Below are 14,331 nucleotides of genomic sequence, written 5' to 3' on the forward strand. Positions count from 1 at the left end.
ATCAGGGATTTTACCAACACACCAGCAGGAGAACAGAACTTACACACATATCCTGCTACAACGTCTACGCAGGTGGTGGCTTCAGGACAAGGGTCACTTTCACACCAGACTCTCTCTTCACAAAATTTCCCAGTGAAATTTGCTGGACAGCTGCAATGGAAATCATTCCAAGTGACAATGCATCTGCCACCATTCTGACATGGCTCAGACTGAAAAACAAAATGGGGGAATTTAGGGGCAGCATAATTCATCTCTAGGTCGAAGAGAATTTGGTAGAATTGTGACAACAAAGATGAGTATGAGCAGCATTTGAATTAAGAGAGAAGGGAAATGAAATAGCAACTCAACAGCAGTGAAGGAAGCACAAGGGTCTCTGCACAAGAAATTCCTGAGCCCCTGCTTCTCCCCTTGCCCACCACTGACCTACAGGAGCTCCAGCAATTTGGCAAAGAAGTGCTCACAGAGACAAACGAGAGACACCACATACCTTGCAGGTGTCATCGGAGATGCAGCCATTCACAAGGTTTGCAGTCTGGGTCCCATTGAGTTCCTGTAGCACACTGTAGTTCTCAGCCTGGAAAAACTGTATCTGGTGGTTGTTGAGTTGGATGTCCTGCAAACAGCCCTTGAAGTAGCCCCCCCACAGCTCAGCACTGTCTGGGTCCGGGTGGCCCCCAATAAACACTTCAGAACCAGCTGGCAGAGGCTGTGCCACGAGCTGTCCCAGCTCCACGTGTGTGTCCCACTGCTGAGCACCAACAGTGCCTCCTTGGAAAGACAGAGCTACCAAATGTCTCCTGCCATCAACCACATCCTCTGGAAAGGTGACAGTGTCCGCGGGTGGCACCTCCACCCTCAGCTGGCCGTCCCTCAGGTAGATGGTGAGGCTGGGGCCTGTTTGGTTCCTGATCTGCAGGAGCAAACCGTGGGGCTTCCGACTCCGCAGGAAGAAGGAGATGTTGAAGTCTGCACCAAGGCTGTCAGAAAGGGTGAAAGAGGCAAAGCTGGTGGAGTTCTCGAGGCCAAAGGTGGCTGCTGGGCGCTCTGGAAGAGAAAAGAAACACCCATCAGCTCAGAGACAGAGGGAATGCAGCTGGCACAGGGATGTTCTGAGCTGCAGCTCCTTAGGAATGGGGGCAAATCTTTCTTCTCAATGTTTTCAACCTGTGTCAGGGTAACGATGCTCCTCCCCAAACGTGTGGTGAAACTAAGTAGGTGAATGTGTCCTAGCTTTCTCTGGAGGGCAGGAATTCAAGCACCCAAGGAGCACGAGAGTCTAGCAGAGCCCTTGCCAACCCAGCAGATTTACTCAAGGACTCGTAAGCCACAGAGTTGCTCTTCAAACTTGTAAACTTGGTAACAGCAGTAACATGCTCAGAATTGAAACAAAAAACTTGAACAATACTAGTACAAGCCTTTCAGGAGCTTGTATTGAGTTAAAGATACAATTTTAAGTCAAAATTGTCAAAGAGTTTCCTTTAACATTTTGTGGTTTATGTATAAAGAGATACATTCCTATTCATCCTCAACTCAGAAGCTCAAAACAAACTTTTCCCAGTAAAACAACTTCCCTGGCCCTGCACTCACACAGATCTGTCACAAAGGGCAAGTCAGAGCCTCTGGCTCGACCAGGAATAACACACACCACAAAACTGCCAGTCATTCCTGCAGGAGCAGGAAAGGGATCAAGGAGAATTTTATTCATAGAAGCTTTTGCTTTAGTTTGCCCCTGGTCAAGTAGAAAATACTGTTTCCAGAGCTGACATCAATGCTTCTCTAGCACCTCTGGAGCTGGCATGTGTGGATGCCGTGGCACTTACCATGTGAGCAAGCTGGGCCTCCGTAAGGCCTGGCACAGTCACACCTGAAGGTCGCCCAGAGGTCCACGCAGAGCCCCCCGTGCAGGCAGGGCCGGGAGAGGCACCACTCTGTGCGGTCACAGCCCGGCCGCACCACGGACGACTCTCCCAGCGGCAGATCCGCCGGCAGCACGGCTTCTGCATCCACCTGCAGGTCTTCCAGGCAGCCCACAAAGCCCTGCTGGCTCCGTGTGTTGTTGGCCACTGAATCCTCAGCACCTCCAACATAGAGGCTGGAGAAGGCCCGTGGGCTCCGGGCAGTGCCAGGTGGGACAGGGGCGCTCTGCAGGCACACCCCTGCCTCACAAGAGTCATGCCAGAGCCTCAGCTCCACGGCGCTGTGCACCACAACCTCCACCCTGTGCCACTGGCCATCATCCACTCTGGGCCCCTGCAGGAGCAGCGGGTACCCCACATCCTCCCTCTTCAGCTCTGCGTGCAGAACACCCTCCCAGAGCTCCAGGAACAGGAACTCTGCTCCGTGGCCCCGGTAAAAGAGCACAGCGCTGGGCAGGGTGGTGCGGAAGCGCAGGGACACGCTGGGCAGCCGCTCTCCTCCTGCCGCCCTCCCACTCTCATTGCCCCCGGGCAGCTCAACGAGGAGATACCCTCTGGAAGCAAAGGAAAACGTCGTTGGTGTCGAGCACGTGGCATCAGAGAAGCCAGGCTGGCACTGGCACAGGTGGCCGTGGCTCTCGGCTTGGTAGGTGGGGATGCACAAGGCCTCGTTTTGGCAGTCGTGGGTCTGGCACCCAGTGAGCTTCACAGAGCAGTTCTTCCCTCCCCAGACAGTGCCATCCTGGCCAGGGGCACAGTGGCAGAAATAGTCAGCAATGCCATCCTCACAGACAGCTCCGTTCTTGCAGGGCCCCTCCTCACACTCATTGATGTTCACAGCACATTCCACACCTGCAGGAGAGACAGAGAGACAGGATCTCACTGCAGGCACTGAGACCATTCCCAGAGCCAGCCCAGCACAGCCCCCAGCGCTCCCAGAGCCACCAAAGAGCCCCACACTCGCTGCTCCTGGTGGGAGAGCAGGAAAACCAAACTTCTGTGTCCTCCCAGGTGCTATTTCCAGAGCTCTGGCCTGGCAGCCACAGCACCCACAGCCTGCTGTGCTCTCCCAAGCTCAACCACCACAGGGAGTCAACATGCAGAGGGGATTAAAGGAACAAAACAGCACAGACAAGGATTTTATGCTTTTTTCTTACTAGATTTGGTATGTTGAAACTCCAGTTAACTCTATAGATCTAACTGGAGCATGTTCCAGGCACAGTGTTGCAGACAGTGTTAAAATAGGAAGTTACTGGAAAGCCTCGGATTAAAAAATTCAAATTCCAAGATGACCCACCAGTTGTAAAACTCAACAAACTGAATTCCTAATCACACAACAGACAAATCATGCTCCACAGGCACTCTGCCATGCTTGCACTAAGCTGACTTCAGTTCTGCCCAGTCCTGCAGAAGGAGGCTGGGGGAGGTCCTGCACTGCAGCTCTGCCTCCTCAAGGCACGTGGATCCCAACGAGGCCCAAGTAAATTACAGGCCATTACCCCAAATCTGGTTAATGAAGATCTGCTGTCATTTTCCTGAGCACCCCCAGACTGACAGAAGAGCCCTTCTGAAGCAGTTCACTTTATCTAGCTCATAACGTTGGTTTTCACTAATCTTCAGAGACAGTCCCACAGATAAACCAAGCATGGATTATCCCAATCTAATAGCATTACACCCGGATCCAGCCAGCAAGCACAACCAGGGCAGCAGGAAGAAAAAGAAGGAATTCACACACAAAGGAGGGGAATCAAAACACAAAGGACATTTGTAAAGAAAAACCACTAGACAGAATGTGCACGTCAAAGAGATTACAGAGTTGGCTGGGGGAGAGAGATGAGGGGAGATGGGGCATTGGGAGCACTGGAGCTGGACCTGATGTGTGATTAAAAATAAAAATTCAGCAAAGATACAGGCTTCTTGAATATTTGCAGGGATGGTTTGTCCCCTCACAGGCAGAACTGCCCCCATGATAGTCCCTGCTGTCTGTCCAAGCTGCTCCCTCTGTCAGCCCCAGTGAGGGTGCTGGTACCAGTGAGAGCTCTGCAGAGAGGGGAGAGCTCCAAACTGTTTGTGCCAGTGTAGGGACACAACACTGTGCAGCTCTGAGAAGCACTGAAAGGGAAGTGCAAGGCTGGAGTAATTCAGCATTTCTCAGCTATGCCAGAGCTGTTCTGCAGGCAACATTATCCTGAGACATTGCTCTCTACTGATGTGAGCTAGAAGAGAACTGCTCTGCAGTGGAAAAGCACTGAATTTGGACACTATCATCTGCCTGGAAGAAGAGCTCAGCTCAGATTCAGAGTTGCTGACACTACCCCAGCACAGCCCTTTTGCCCTGGCTGTTAATGCTGGGCTTGCTCAGCACATAGAGCCCAGGCTGTGAGCTGACCTGTAAAGCAAACAGCAGGGACTGAAGATTGCAGCACAAAGCCAAGGAAATGTGTGGGAATAAATGGAGTACACGGGACATCACTGGGCCTGGAAAAATCCCATCTTGGGAGAAGACAGAAAGACTTCAATTGCAACTGAGACAAATCAGTAGAACTACGTGGAGTGGGTTTCTTGGAGGGCTCTCCAGACTGCAGGAGGCAAGTCTGCAGTCAGATTTAGGGGAGAGGCTGTTGAATAAGGAAAGACAGGTTTGGTACAGTCCCAACCCCTGGAGATGCTGCTGGTTCAGATCAGAGCTGCTGATATTTACCGGGGCAAGGAGGGGAAGAGAACATTGGTCTGGATAACAAAAGGAGAGATGCCGTGAATTTTTGCATTTCTGAGAGGGCTGGGAGGAGGGGAGAGGCCCGTTTTGCCATTCCACATTCCCAGCCTGCCCAGGAGCTCTCAGGTTGTGCAGCAGCAGCACCACCTGCCTGGGCTGTCCCCAGCACACCCCTGTGGGGTGAGTGCTCCACACCAGGTGGCAAATTAGTCCCCAGGGCGAGTGCACAACCCCAGGCTGGTGGCTAATTAAACACCCAGCTTTCCCATGGGATGCAGCTGCTCTGAGCTCTTAGATTATCTGTTTGAAGGGGGTGGAAAGCAGAAGCTGTACACACTGCTGCCCAACCTCATGGCCTGCAAACAGGCACAGGAGATGTTCAGCAGCAGAGGGGCAGCTCTTCCTCGAGAGCCAAAACCACCAGCATCATCTTTGTCCCTGTCTGTGCCAGCACACAGCCAGCCTTCCCAGGCTAGCTCCAAACAACCCCTCCTGCATTCCTGCTCTCCTAGGAGCCAGGGCAGTGCCAGAGTTGAATTTAGAGCAGTTTTTAAAACAAACTGATAACAAAGGAGACTGTGCAAGAGTTTGAAAAATGTGGCTAACACCAATTCTTTTCCTGGAAGTCAATGTTACCCCTTCCTGAACAGTTAACTGGAGCTACAGCACTACAGGTTCCAAAAGTACAGATCATTTCCTGGATATCCATTATTCTAGTCTTCTCCAAGACATGGACAGATGTGTCTTTGCAGACACACTGGGAAGAAGATATTAAGAAGTTGTTCAAAACCAATTTGTTTCTCTAAGTATAGGATAGGCATCCCTTTTTAGGTATATTTGAAAAAATAAAAGGGGAGGGCACAACTCAGTCTGACAAAAGCAAGTTACTCTCCCGTAGTCCCCTGTGTTCCCTCTAAATTTCTTAGCTGGAATGTTTATTGTTGTTTGAACCATCACTAGTAAGAACAATGTTGCCAATCTGCTTCATTACATCATTAGGAGACTTTAAAGTGTTTAATGAGTTCCTTATCTAGTTAAAGACTAACAATAGCAAACCAGTGGAACTTGTTATCTGAAAATCAGACAAGTGGTATTTAAAAGGCTGCTATCTGGAGACAAGGATTCCAAACATCCCAGTTAATTCCAGTGTTTGAGGGAACAGTCCCAAGCCAACAACTCACAGGGGCTGGGTCAGAAACCCTCAGAAGTGGCTGAGCTTTCACCGTATATTCAAATCCAAATCCTTCCCCACATTCCAAGTGGTCCCGCTGTGGTGGGAACAGTTCCTAGGTGCAAGTGGGATTAAAGCCCTGAATGGAGTGATTTACTGGCCGCCATTAATCAGCAGAGGTTCATTGTATGCAGTGTAAGAATCATACACCTCAACAGACACATCAAATGTTAAAAGAATAAGCACACACGAAGGGAAATATCCTAATTTTGCTGCCAGATACCAAAAAACCTTGAAGGACAAGGTCTGTTCCTTGAGACACGGGGTTCAGCGGGGCTGCCCGGCCGGCACCGCCTCGCCTGCTCCAGGAGGCAGCTGAATTCCTAACGACCTCTCCCTGCTGCATCCTAATTAGGGACTGTATTATTATTATCGAAAGAAAAAAGGAGAGGAGGGGGAGAGGGGGCAGAGAGAGAGAATTAGCCGCAACAAACGGCCCCGACACAATTAGATTTGCACAATTACTGCCATTTCCATGGCAACCCCTCTCTGCCCGCTCTCTGCCCCAGGAGGTGGGGAAGGGCACGGGTCGGCAAAGGGCAAAAACTACTCCTCAAACAGGCAGCCCCAAACCATGGAAGGGAAAAGGAAAGCTGCGAAGACACCTGTAAAAAGCACAGCTAAGGTTGCACGGACCTGCCCGGGGTACCCGTGTGCCTGCACCGCCCCGGAGCCCACAGCCTGGGAGCAGCCCGGGATGGATCCCTGGGTACTGCACGGCCCCGGCAGAGCTGCAGCCCGGGCACGGCCGAGCTGGGCCCCTGCCACAAGGACACTCCTTGCCCTGAAGTTTCCAAAACAAAACTTTAGGTCTCTTCAAAATCAAAACATTCTTCCCTTCCAATCAATCCCTGTTCCTCCTCCTGCCTCCAGCCCCCCCGGAGCCCCATCCCACCCCCTGCCCCGGGCAGGCACACAGAGCAGGACACAGCGAGCCCTGCCCGGAGCTGTTACCTGCGAGCAGAACAATTCCCTTCAGGATCACGCCAATCAGCGCAGATTCCATGGCCGACTCCTTGTGGACATTGGTGACAGTAAAGGGGAAAAAATGGGGGTGAATGGGGGGAGGGATCACAACACAGGCTGGACCGACAGGGCAGGACGTGTGGAGGTGCTGCCCGTCAGACGAGAAGGGATTGGAGATGAAGCAGCGGCTGGAGCAGAGCCCTGCACTGCGCCAGGTCTAATCCAGCCCGGCCCTGACCCTCCCAGCTGGCCCCTGGCCGTGCTGACACCAGGAATGTGTGCTCCCAGCACTGCCCTGCAGTGCCCACAGCCTCGGCTCCGGAGCAAAGAGCCAAGACACAACCTCTGGCCCTCGCTGCCTCCCAGGTGAATCTGCCAAATTCCATGAACAAGGCCAAAAGATGGATTTTTCTTTTTATAGGCTAAGCCAAAAAGCTGCATTTCCACCATTGTGCAATATCTAAACCACAGGAACAAGGAGAGTTCCAAATGCAGAGTGAACCTGGGCCCTGCTGCACGTTCAGAACTGACTCAGTCGGGACCATCCCATAGTTTTCCTCCTCCCTGTGCCCTGTTCCATGGATTTGTGAGCACAGGCATTTCCACAGTGTATCACAGAGAAAAGGCTCAGGTTTTAATGACCACGATCTGTTTCTCTGCAGTCAAACTGGACGGAAGGAAATTCCCTGTGTTAAACTGACTGTACTGGTTTAGACATGGCACTGCAGAATCAAAACTCTTTTTCCTCATTAACAACCTTATCGAAGTAGCTGTTACAGTCTCCTTTTTTTCCTCTAGGGTTCTGTTGTTGTTTTTTTTTAATATAGTTACTTTCATATTATAAAATTCCTGGAGGCAGAATTGTACTTCTGCATTGTAAGGACCCAGAGAAGTCTCCTGTTTCTGTAAAGAAATGTTATCTGGGAGCTTTCCCCCAAACTTGGAGTCTCTGTTAGTATCCATGTCAGGTCCAAGCAAACAAAACTCCCACATGTCAAGGTCTGGAATCTGCATTAGCAGTATCACTAAGATATTAAAAGAAAGCATTCCAACAACTCATGTAGCTATTGCAGTTCCTTAATTTCACTCAATCCAAACATGCCAGTCAATTTTAGAGATATTTTAAGTGGGAGGGATATAGTGAGTGTTTGTTTGGAGTCAAAACTCCTCAGAGAGCCACATCTGGGTCTTGTGCACGCCCAGACCTGTCCCAGCACACATTTGGAGCACTATCTCAAATAGCCACTGAGACTCTTCTGTTGTTGAGGAGAAAACAAATGGGCAGCTGTGCCCATTCAGCCACTACTGCAACAACAAAATGTAACAACTGTGCAGACTGGAAAACATTAAATCCCCTAAAAAAGACCCGTATTTTGGTCTGTACACCCACACATCTCTATTTCCACACCCACAGGCCCCCAGCACGGCCCCTGCTCTCACCTGGCCCTGCACAGCAGGCTCTGGCTGCAGCACACTCTGCTCAGAGGGGCTGATTGCCATGGAGCTGGGATCCAGCAGGGAGAAGCCGTGTGGAACGGGAGGGAAGCGGGGGAGTCTCACCCAGGGCTGCCTGGCTCCCTTCAGCTATATTTACCGAAAGGGATTTGGTTGAAGGGGGAACAGGCCTCTAATCTCTTTACTATCTTAACCTTTTAGCTGCCCTTGCTGTAGAGGCAATGTCTCTAAAACAAATCTGACATCAAGAAATACCTGCACAAAAAAAATTAAATCTATCCAAAGGTGGTGAGAAGGAAGAAGCATCTCCCATTTATTTCTTGACCCATGACCCAGGAATTCAAGCCCATTTGATCTGGGCTGGCACCCTCACAGAGTCACCATTTATAGCTGCTGCACAGAAGGTTTCTACTTCTTTAAGGAGACAAAGACACGGTGGCTGAACAAAGTCAGATGGTCAATAAGCACTCCAATTACACCAGGACACAGTCACACCACAGCACCCCAGTGCTCATCAAAGTGCTCCTGTGCCTCAGCCATGGGCAGAAAGGCTCAGAATGTGCCATGATCACAAGGTGCCGCTGCCAGGGCGGGATGTGAGTGGTGGGAATGCCGTGCTCTGGGAATGCCGTGCTCTGGGAATGCCACGCTCTGGGAATGCTGTGCTCGTCCCCCTCACTGGGGCTGGGCTCAGGACACTGCCTTCCTGAACACAGCTTTGGCAGGAGTGCAAATACGAGGCCATCTGGAAGTTTTTTAAAGAGTAGATGATCCAAACTCCACTTCTGTGGTTACATTCTTGCAGGTTAAAAATGTCAATTTTTGCCCATGTCAAATAGAGGGACCTTTTCCCTGTCCTGGCCTAAACTACTGCCTAGTAAAGATATGATGGACTGAAACTGTTCCTATGAATAAAGAATTCATTTTGTTGGACATTTTTTTCCCTAAAAGACAGACTTTTCCTAATATGCTTTTTCTCTTGACCACAGTTGACATAATTTCCAAGACCATGCAAGATTCACTCTCCTTCACACTTCATTTAGTGCCCATGCAATCTTTTGATTCATTCCATCCTCTCAGGGTACACAAATCCTCTGCTCAAGCACAGACTATGTGCTGAACAGACTCTTCAGGACCTGTCATGTCCTTCTCTGAGGAATGAGGCACCGCTTTTGCAACAACCACCTTTCAGAGAGAAGGCTCATCTCCCCGCCTGCCGTAGCCTCAGACAGCACTGAGGCAGTTAATTGGCAAAGAATTTCTCCTGACTTGCATTGTTATCCCAACACTCCCCAAATTCCTCAGACTGAAGGCACAAACACAGAGCAGGAACCCCTGCTGCCCCAAGAAAGCATTCTTCATCAGAGTAGCAAGTTCACTTTAATCAGCGGAGGCAGCTTAAGCCCAAGTTCATGGCAGATCTAAGCTGCCACAGAAATGTGTTTTGAAGAGAAACATTATGGGAAGCTTCACAAAGTTGTTCTGTGATCCTAATATGAAGTAATAAGCTGTTTACCCAGCATGACTGTACTGGGATTAATTGACAAAGGAGGGGAGATTAATTGCTATTATTTCCCTGTCAGCTTCACTCCTCCACACGCACTCACTGATCTCACAGGCTGCTCCTGCCTTTCGCTGTGTTAATGTGTCAGAACTACCTCAGCTGAGACAAAGTCCTTTACCAAGAGCAATATCCAGAACAGCAACCTGCTTCTAATCCCCTTCAAGTACTAATGAACCCAAATTTGATGCAACAGAATGAACTCTAGTGCTCCTTTGCCCATCATCCCATGTTTCTGTCAGCTTTTCTGCCCATGAGCACACTAAGAATTGGAATGGATTAAACAGATCTGCAGCTTGGCAAAGCACAATGAAATCCTGAGCTCTGTGAGGGTGCTGGGGCACTGGAGGAGGAAAAGAGAACAGGGCACAGATGTGAGTGGGAATTCTGACAAGAAGGATAAACTTCAAACCATCTTTCTGGACAAGATCTCAGCTCACAAGAACAGCATTGTAACTGCCCGAGAAAGCAGCGATAAAGAGCTTAGGTAAAAGCTTCTTTTCAAAGGCCTCATCTACAAAAGCAAATTTTTCTTGGCCTGGCCTGAATTGGCAAATGGGATAGGCCAGAAAACCCCACAAAGAATTCAGCCCACTTACAGAAGGTGTTAACTAGGAGCTGATTTTAGATTCTGGGAATGAAAGTAATAGGCCTTCCCAGGAAAGAGCTGGGCAGGATTAAACCAACACAGCTCAACCACTGCAACCACAGAAGGAAAACAGAAAACTTTCCCATGCAATAAAGGCCTGAGACAGCCTCTGGAATGCTGCTACCTGCTGTTGCAAGTTAAGGGACAAGGTTTTCTTCTGGCATCAAGTTTTCCTCTTTCCCACGAGATGGCAGCCTGGTAACACTGTGGAAAGGTTGCCCTCACCTCAAATAGAGAAATACAGACCATGCTGGGGATCACCTTTCTTATAAACTACTTTGGTTTCTATTGCCCAAACAGAGTTTACATATGGAATTTCAAGATGCAGAGGACTGAGAAGGAATATTTTACACTAAGAAGAGGTTTAGTACCACCCCACAGAGCTGACGTGCAATATTCACCGTCCCTCAGGTTCTCAACCTGAAAACTGAACCCTTAGGGTCAGGCAGGGCATTTGGGTCAGAATCCAGACTCCCCATCCCCTTGTAAACAGAGAAGGCTTCCTTTGCTCACATCACAAAGACCTTTTGACCTCCTAACATAGCAGATTACTGCCTTCAGCCAAAAATGGCTGGCTCTTATCATCCAGGGGTGTTGGGGAATGGAGATGTTTTACAGATGTTTATGTGCTGGTGAGCCAATCTGCTACACCAGGAGTTCCTGACAACTAGAATGTTAAGCACCCTTTTTTATTTTAAAGCTGCTTTTGTTCACCAGGTCAATATGTGCATTGGAAAAACCCACAGTTCTCCCAGGGAACTTTCACTCCAGGATACAGATGTCCCAGATACTCTGATCTTAGACTATTTCATAGTTGATCTCCAGACCTAGTCCATGGCCTATCAAGTTATTTGCCCACAATCACACAGCTTTCCCGTGGCATTTGAGCCCTGGCCTGCAGACATCCCACTCCCACAGTCCATGGGAGCCCTGCCCAGCTGCCCAGGCTGGAATCCTGCAGCCAGGCAGCAGTGCAGCAGCTCAGAATGAGCCAAACAGAAGGACCTGACTGCAGCCCCCCCTTCCCCAGCGTTACCTGAATAACCAGGCAGGCAGTGACAGAGGAAGCTGTTCACAAGGTCCTGGCAGAGCCCTCCATTCTGGCAGGGCTGGGATTCACACTCATCAATGTTGGTAAAGCAGGTCTCCCCTGGAAAGTGGAAACACAAAGAGGCATCTGAGGTGCACTCCTGCAGCAGGGAGGGAAAGGATCTGAATGACAATGGCAGTCATCATTTTTTGCACTTCTTTTCTGTCACTTGAAAATGCAAAAGAATTTCTTGAGCTGCAGGATGTCCCTGCAGACAGTGGCACACAGGCACCACCACTGAAACAATGGGGGAAAATGAAGTGTGGAATGATTTTCCAGTGTCAAGCACTGGCAAGGTCAGAACTTCTGAACCATTCTCATTTGTGCCATAGTGGACCAAACACTCATTTTTGTCTCATAAAATGACAAAGTATTACTGTTTATGCTTTCCCACCAGGGAATTTCCCCAGCTGTTAAATCCAGCCTTTTACACATATCTATAATCCAGGGAAAGGGTGATATTTCAGTGGAACATCCACAAAGCTCCTAGCTCCAAGAGCACAATATCAAGAAACCCCTGTCTCCCACTCTGATTATACAGTTGCTGTCATGAGAGCTGTCTCATCAAGGAAACACTCCAGGGAATTAGCTTCCTCTGATGAGGAACTTCACAGATATCCCCCAGGGATGAATTCTGCCATATGCATGAGAGATTGACAAAGGGAAACCACCCTGGCACCTGCACAGCCTGAGGGCGTTCACTGAAGCACTGGGGAGTGCACAGGCTGCTGCCTCAGCCTGGAGACAGGCTTGGGCAGAGAATGACACCCAGCCCTCTGCAGTATATTCTGCACTACACTCCCACAGCAGGGAGAGCAGCGTGTTCCTGATGCATCAGGCTGCCACCCTCTCCCAAGTACCAGTGGTTTTTGTCACAGATTTGCCCACTGCCATCTCCTCAGACCCCACAGCAGTGTGTGGGTGGCCATTCCCTGTGCAGCTCACCTGTGAAGCCCGGCTGGCAGCGGCACAGGAACCCCGCGGCCTGGCTGGGGCTGAAGGTGCTGGGGAAGTCGGGCTGTGTCCCGTAGTGGGCTGGGTTGGAGCGCTCCAGGCACTCGCCCCCGTTGTGACAGGGCTCTGTCTCACACTCATCCACATCCTCCTCACAGTCCTGCCCCGTGTAACCTGCCAGGAGACCCGTGTCAGCACCAGGCACAGCTTCACTGCAACCCACCTCCCAAACCCCGGGGCTGCCTTTTGGGCTGGTCTGCAAAGGGCAGCAGTGCAGCCCCCCTGCCCAGCAGCCCCCTTGCCCAGCAGCCCCCCTGCCCAGCAGCCCCCCTGCCCAGCAGCCCCCCTGCCCAGCAGCCCCCTTGCCCAGCAGCCCCCCTGCCCCGGGCTGTGCAGTGTGATCATTAACTCTTTGCCTCAGCACAGCAATGAAGCCCACGCTGGCCCTCCCTGTGCCCACCTGGCCAGCAGGCACAGCTGTAGTGGTTGATGCCCTCCAGGCACGTGGCACTGTTGAGGCAGGGGTTGGAGGCACACTCCAGGATGTCCAGCTCACAGTGGTCCCCCTCGAAGCCTGTGTCACTGCAGTCACAGTGGTACCTGTGGGCACCAAACACAGCAAGGCATCAGCTCTTCCTTGGACTGCAAAGCCCTGTGTGAGGAAAGGGCAAAAGGAGCTCAGCTGGCACGGCTCAAACCCAGTTGTGTTCACACCTTACCCATGGAAAAGTAAATTCAGACACACAGGTATGCTCTCAGCATTGCCTTTGCTGTTCATGCTCTGCAAATCATTTCCTTTTGTATCTGTTCCTCCCTTCTTTAAACACTCCACAAGTTCTGCTGCTGGGAGGGAGCTTCTCCCAGTAACAAATCACTGTTAGTGCCACTGGGATGTACAAAACACTAAATCCAATTCCCCCCTAGATTTCTGCCCTGGTGTCTAACTGTCCACCCATCCCTGGTTCCTCACCTGTTCACAAGGTCCTGGCAGGTGCCGTTGTGCTGGCAGGGCTGGCTCTCACACTCATCCACATCCACCTCACAGTGCATTCCCTGGTACCCTGGAGCACAGGTGCAGGTGTAGAACCCAATGTGGTCACTGCACAGGGCCCCGTTCTGGCAGGGCTCCGAAGCACATTCATCTATTTCAGCCTCACAGTTCACCCCTGAGTCACAAAACAGAGAAAGGGCTGGGTTAGAAATCCAGGAACGTGCATTTGTGCTGCCTGGAATTGTGAGATGGGGTCACAGGAACCATGTTATGAACCCAAACTGGCTACCAGAGTGATCTGTTCTAATTTTGTCATAGAATATTTGGGAGCTCAGGAAAAGTACGTGATTCTTACAAACTAAGGACCTTTGATTTTTATTTGCTAACAAAATAATTTTGTCTAGACTTTTGGACTTTAGTCTTCCATCAAAACTAAAACTAGTTTCCAGTATTGGCAAAGCTTTAGTCTCTCTCATTCAGGTTTGCTGAAGCAGCCAATCAGTCAGCACTTCCCAAATAACATCCATTTTCTGAGTAAGCCATAAAATCTTGATCTTGCACACAGCTCTTGTGAGGTTTATGACACCTGCTTTGGTATCTTATCACACTATATTCCACCTCTGAGTTGCCCGTGGCCTGGCATCACCTCCAAACCTTCCTCACTCCAGTGGCACCTGCCAATCCATCTAATCTGCCCTTCTTGGCAAAGGCTCCCCACAGAGTGGACATGGCCATCCTAATCCTGGCGGAATGTGGGCCCCCTAATCTGCTGCCTCAACCCCCTCCATACCCACACTAAACT

General features: G+C 50.4%; 1 protein-coding gene across 8 annotated transcripts in view; it reads right to left on the minus strand.

The window, feature by feature from the left end:
- CRB2 (crumbs cell polarity complex component 2) overlaps positions 1–14,331 on the minus strand; it is a 55,996-nt gene that overhangs the window by 8,303 nt on the left and 33,362 nt on the right. For all 8 annotated transcript variants that reach the window (XM_064676555.1, XM_064676554.1, XM_064676553.1 and 5 more), the window contains 7 exons: positions 13,509–13,704; positions 12,999–13,138; positions 12,530–12,712; positions 11,531–11,644; positions 1,821–2,768; positions 488–1,044; positions 44–209 (listed from right to left, as the gene is read on the minus strand). In XM_064676555.1, coding sequence (XP_064532625.1) covers positions 44–209; positions 488–1,044; positions 1,821–2,768; positions 11,531–11,644; positions 12,530–12,712; positions 12,999–13,138; positions 13,509–13,704 — 2,304 coding nt within the window. The remainder of the gene's footprint in view (positions 1–43; positions 210–487; positions 1,045–1,820; positions 2,769–11,530; positions 11,645–12,529; positions 12,713–12,998; positions 13,139–13,508; positions 13,705–14,331) is intronic.

This window comes from Pseudopipra pipra, chromosome 20 (assembly GCF_036250125.1).
Source record: "Pseudopipra pipra isolate bDixPip1 chromosome 20, bDixPip1.hap1, whole genome shotgun sequence".
Lineage (NCBI taxonomy): Eukaryota > Metazoa > Chordata > Aves > Passeriformes > Pipridae > Pseudopipra > Pseudopipra pipra.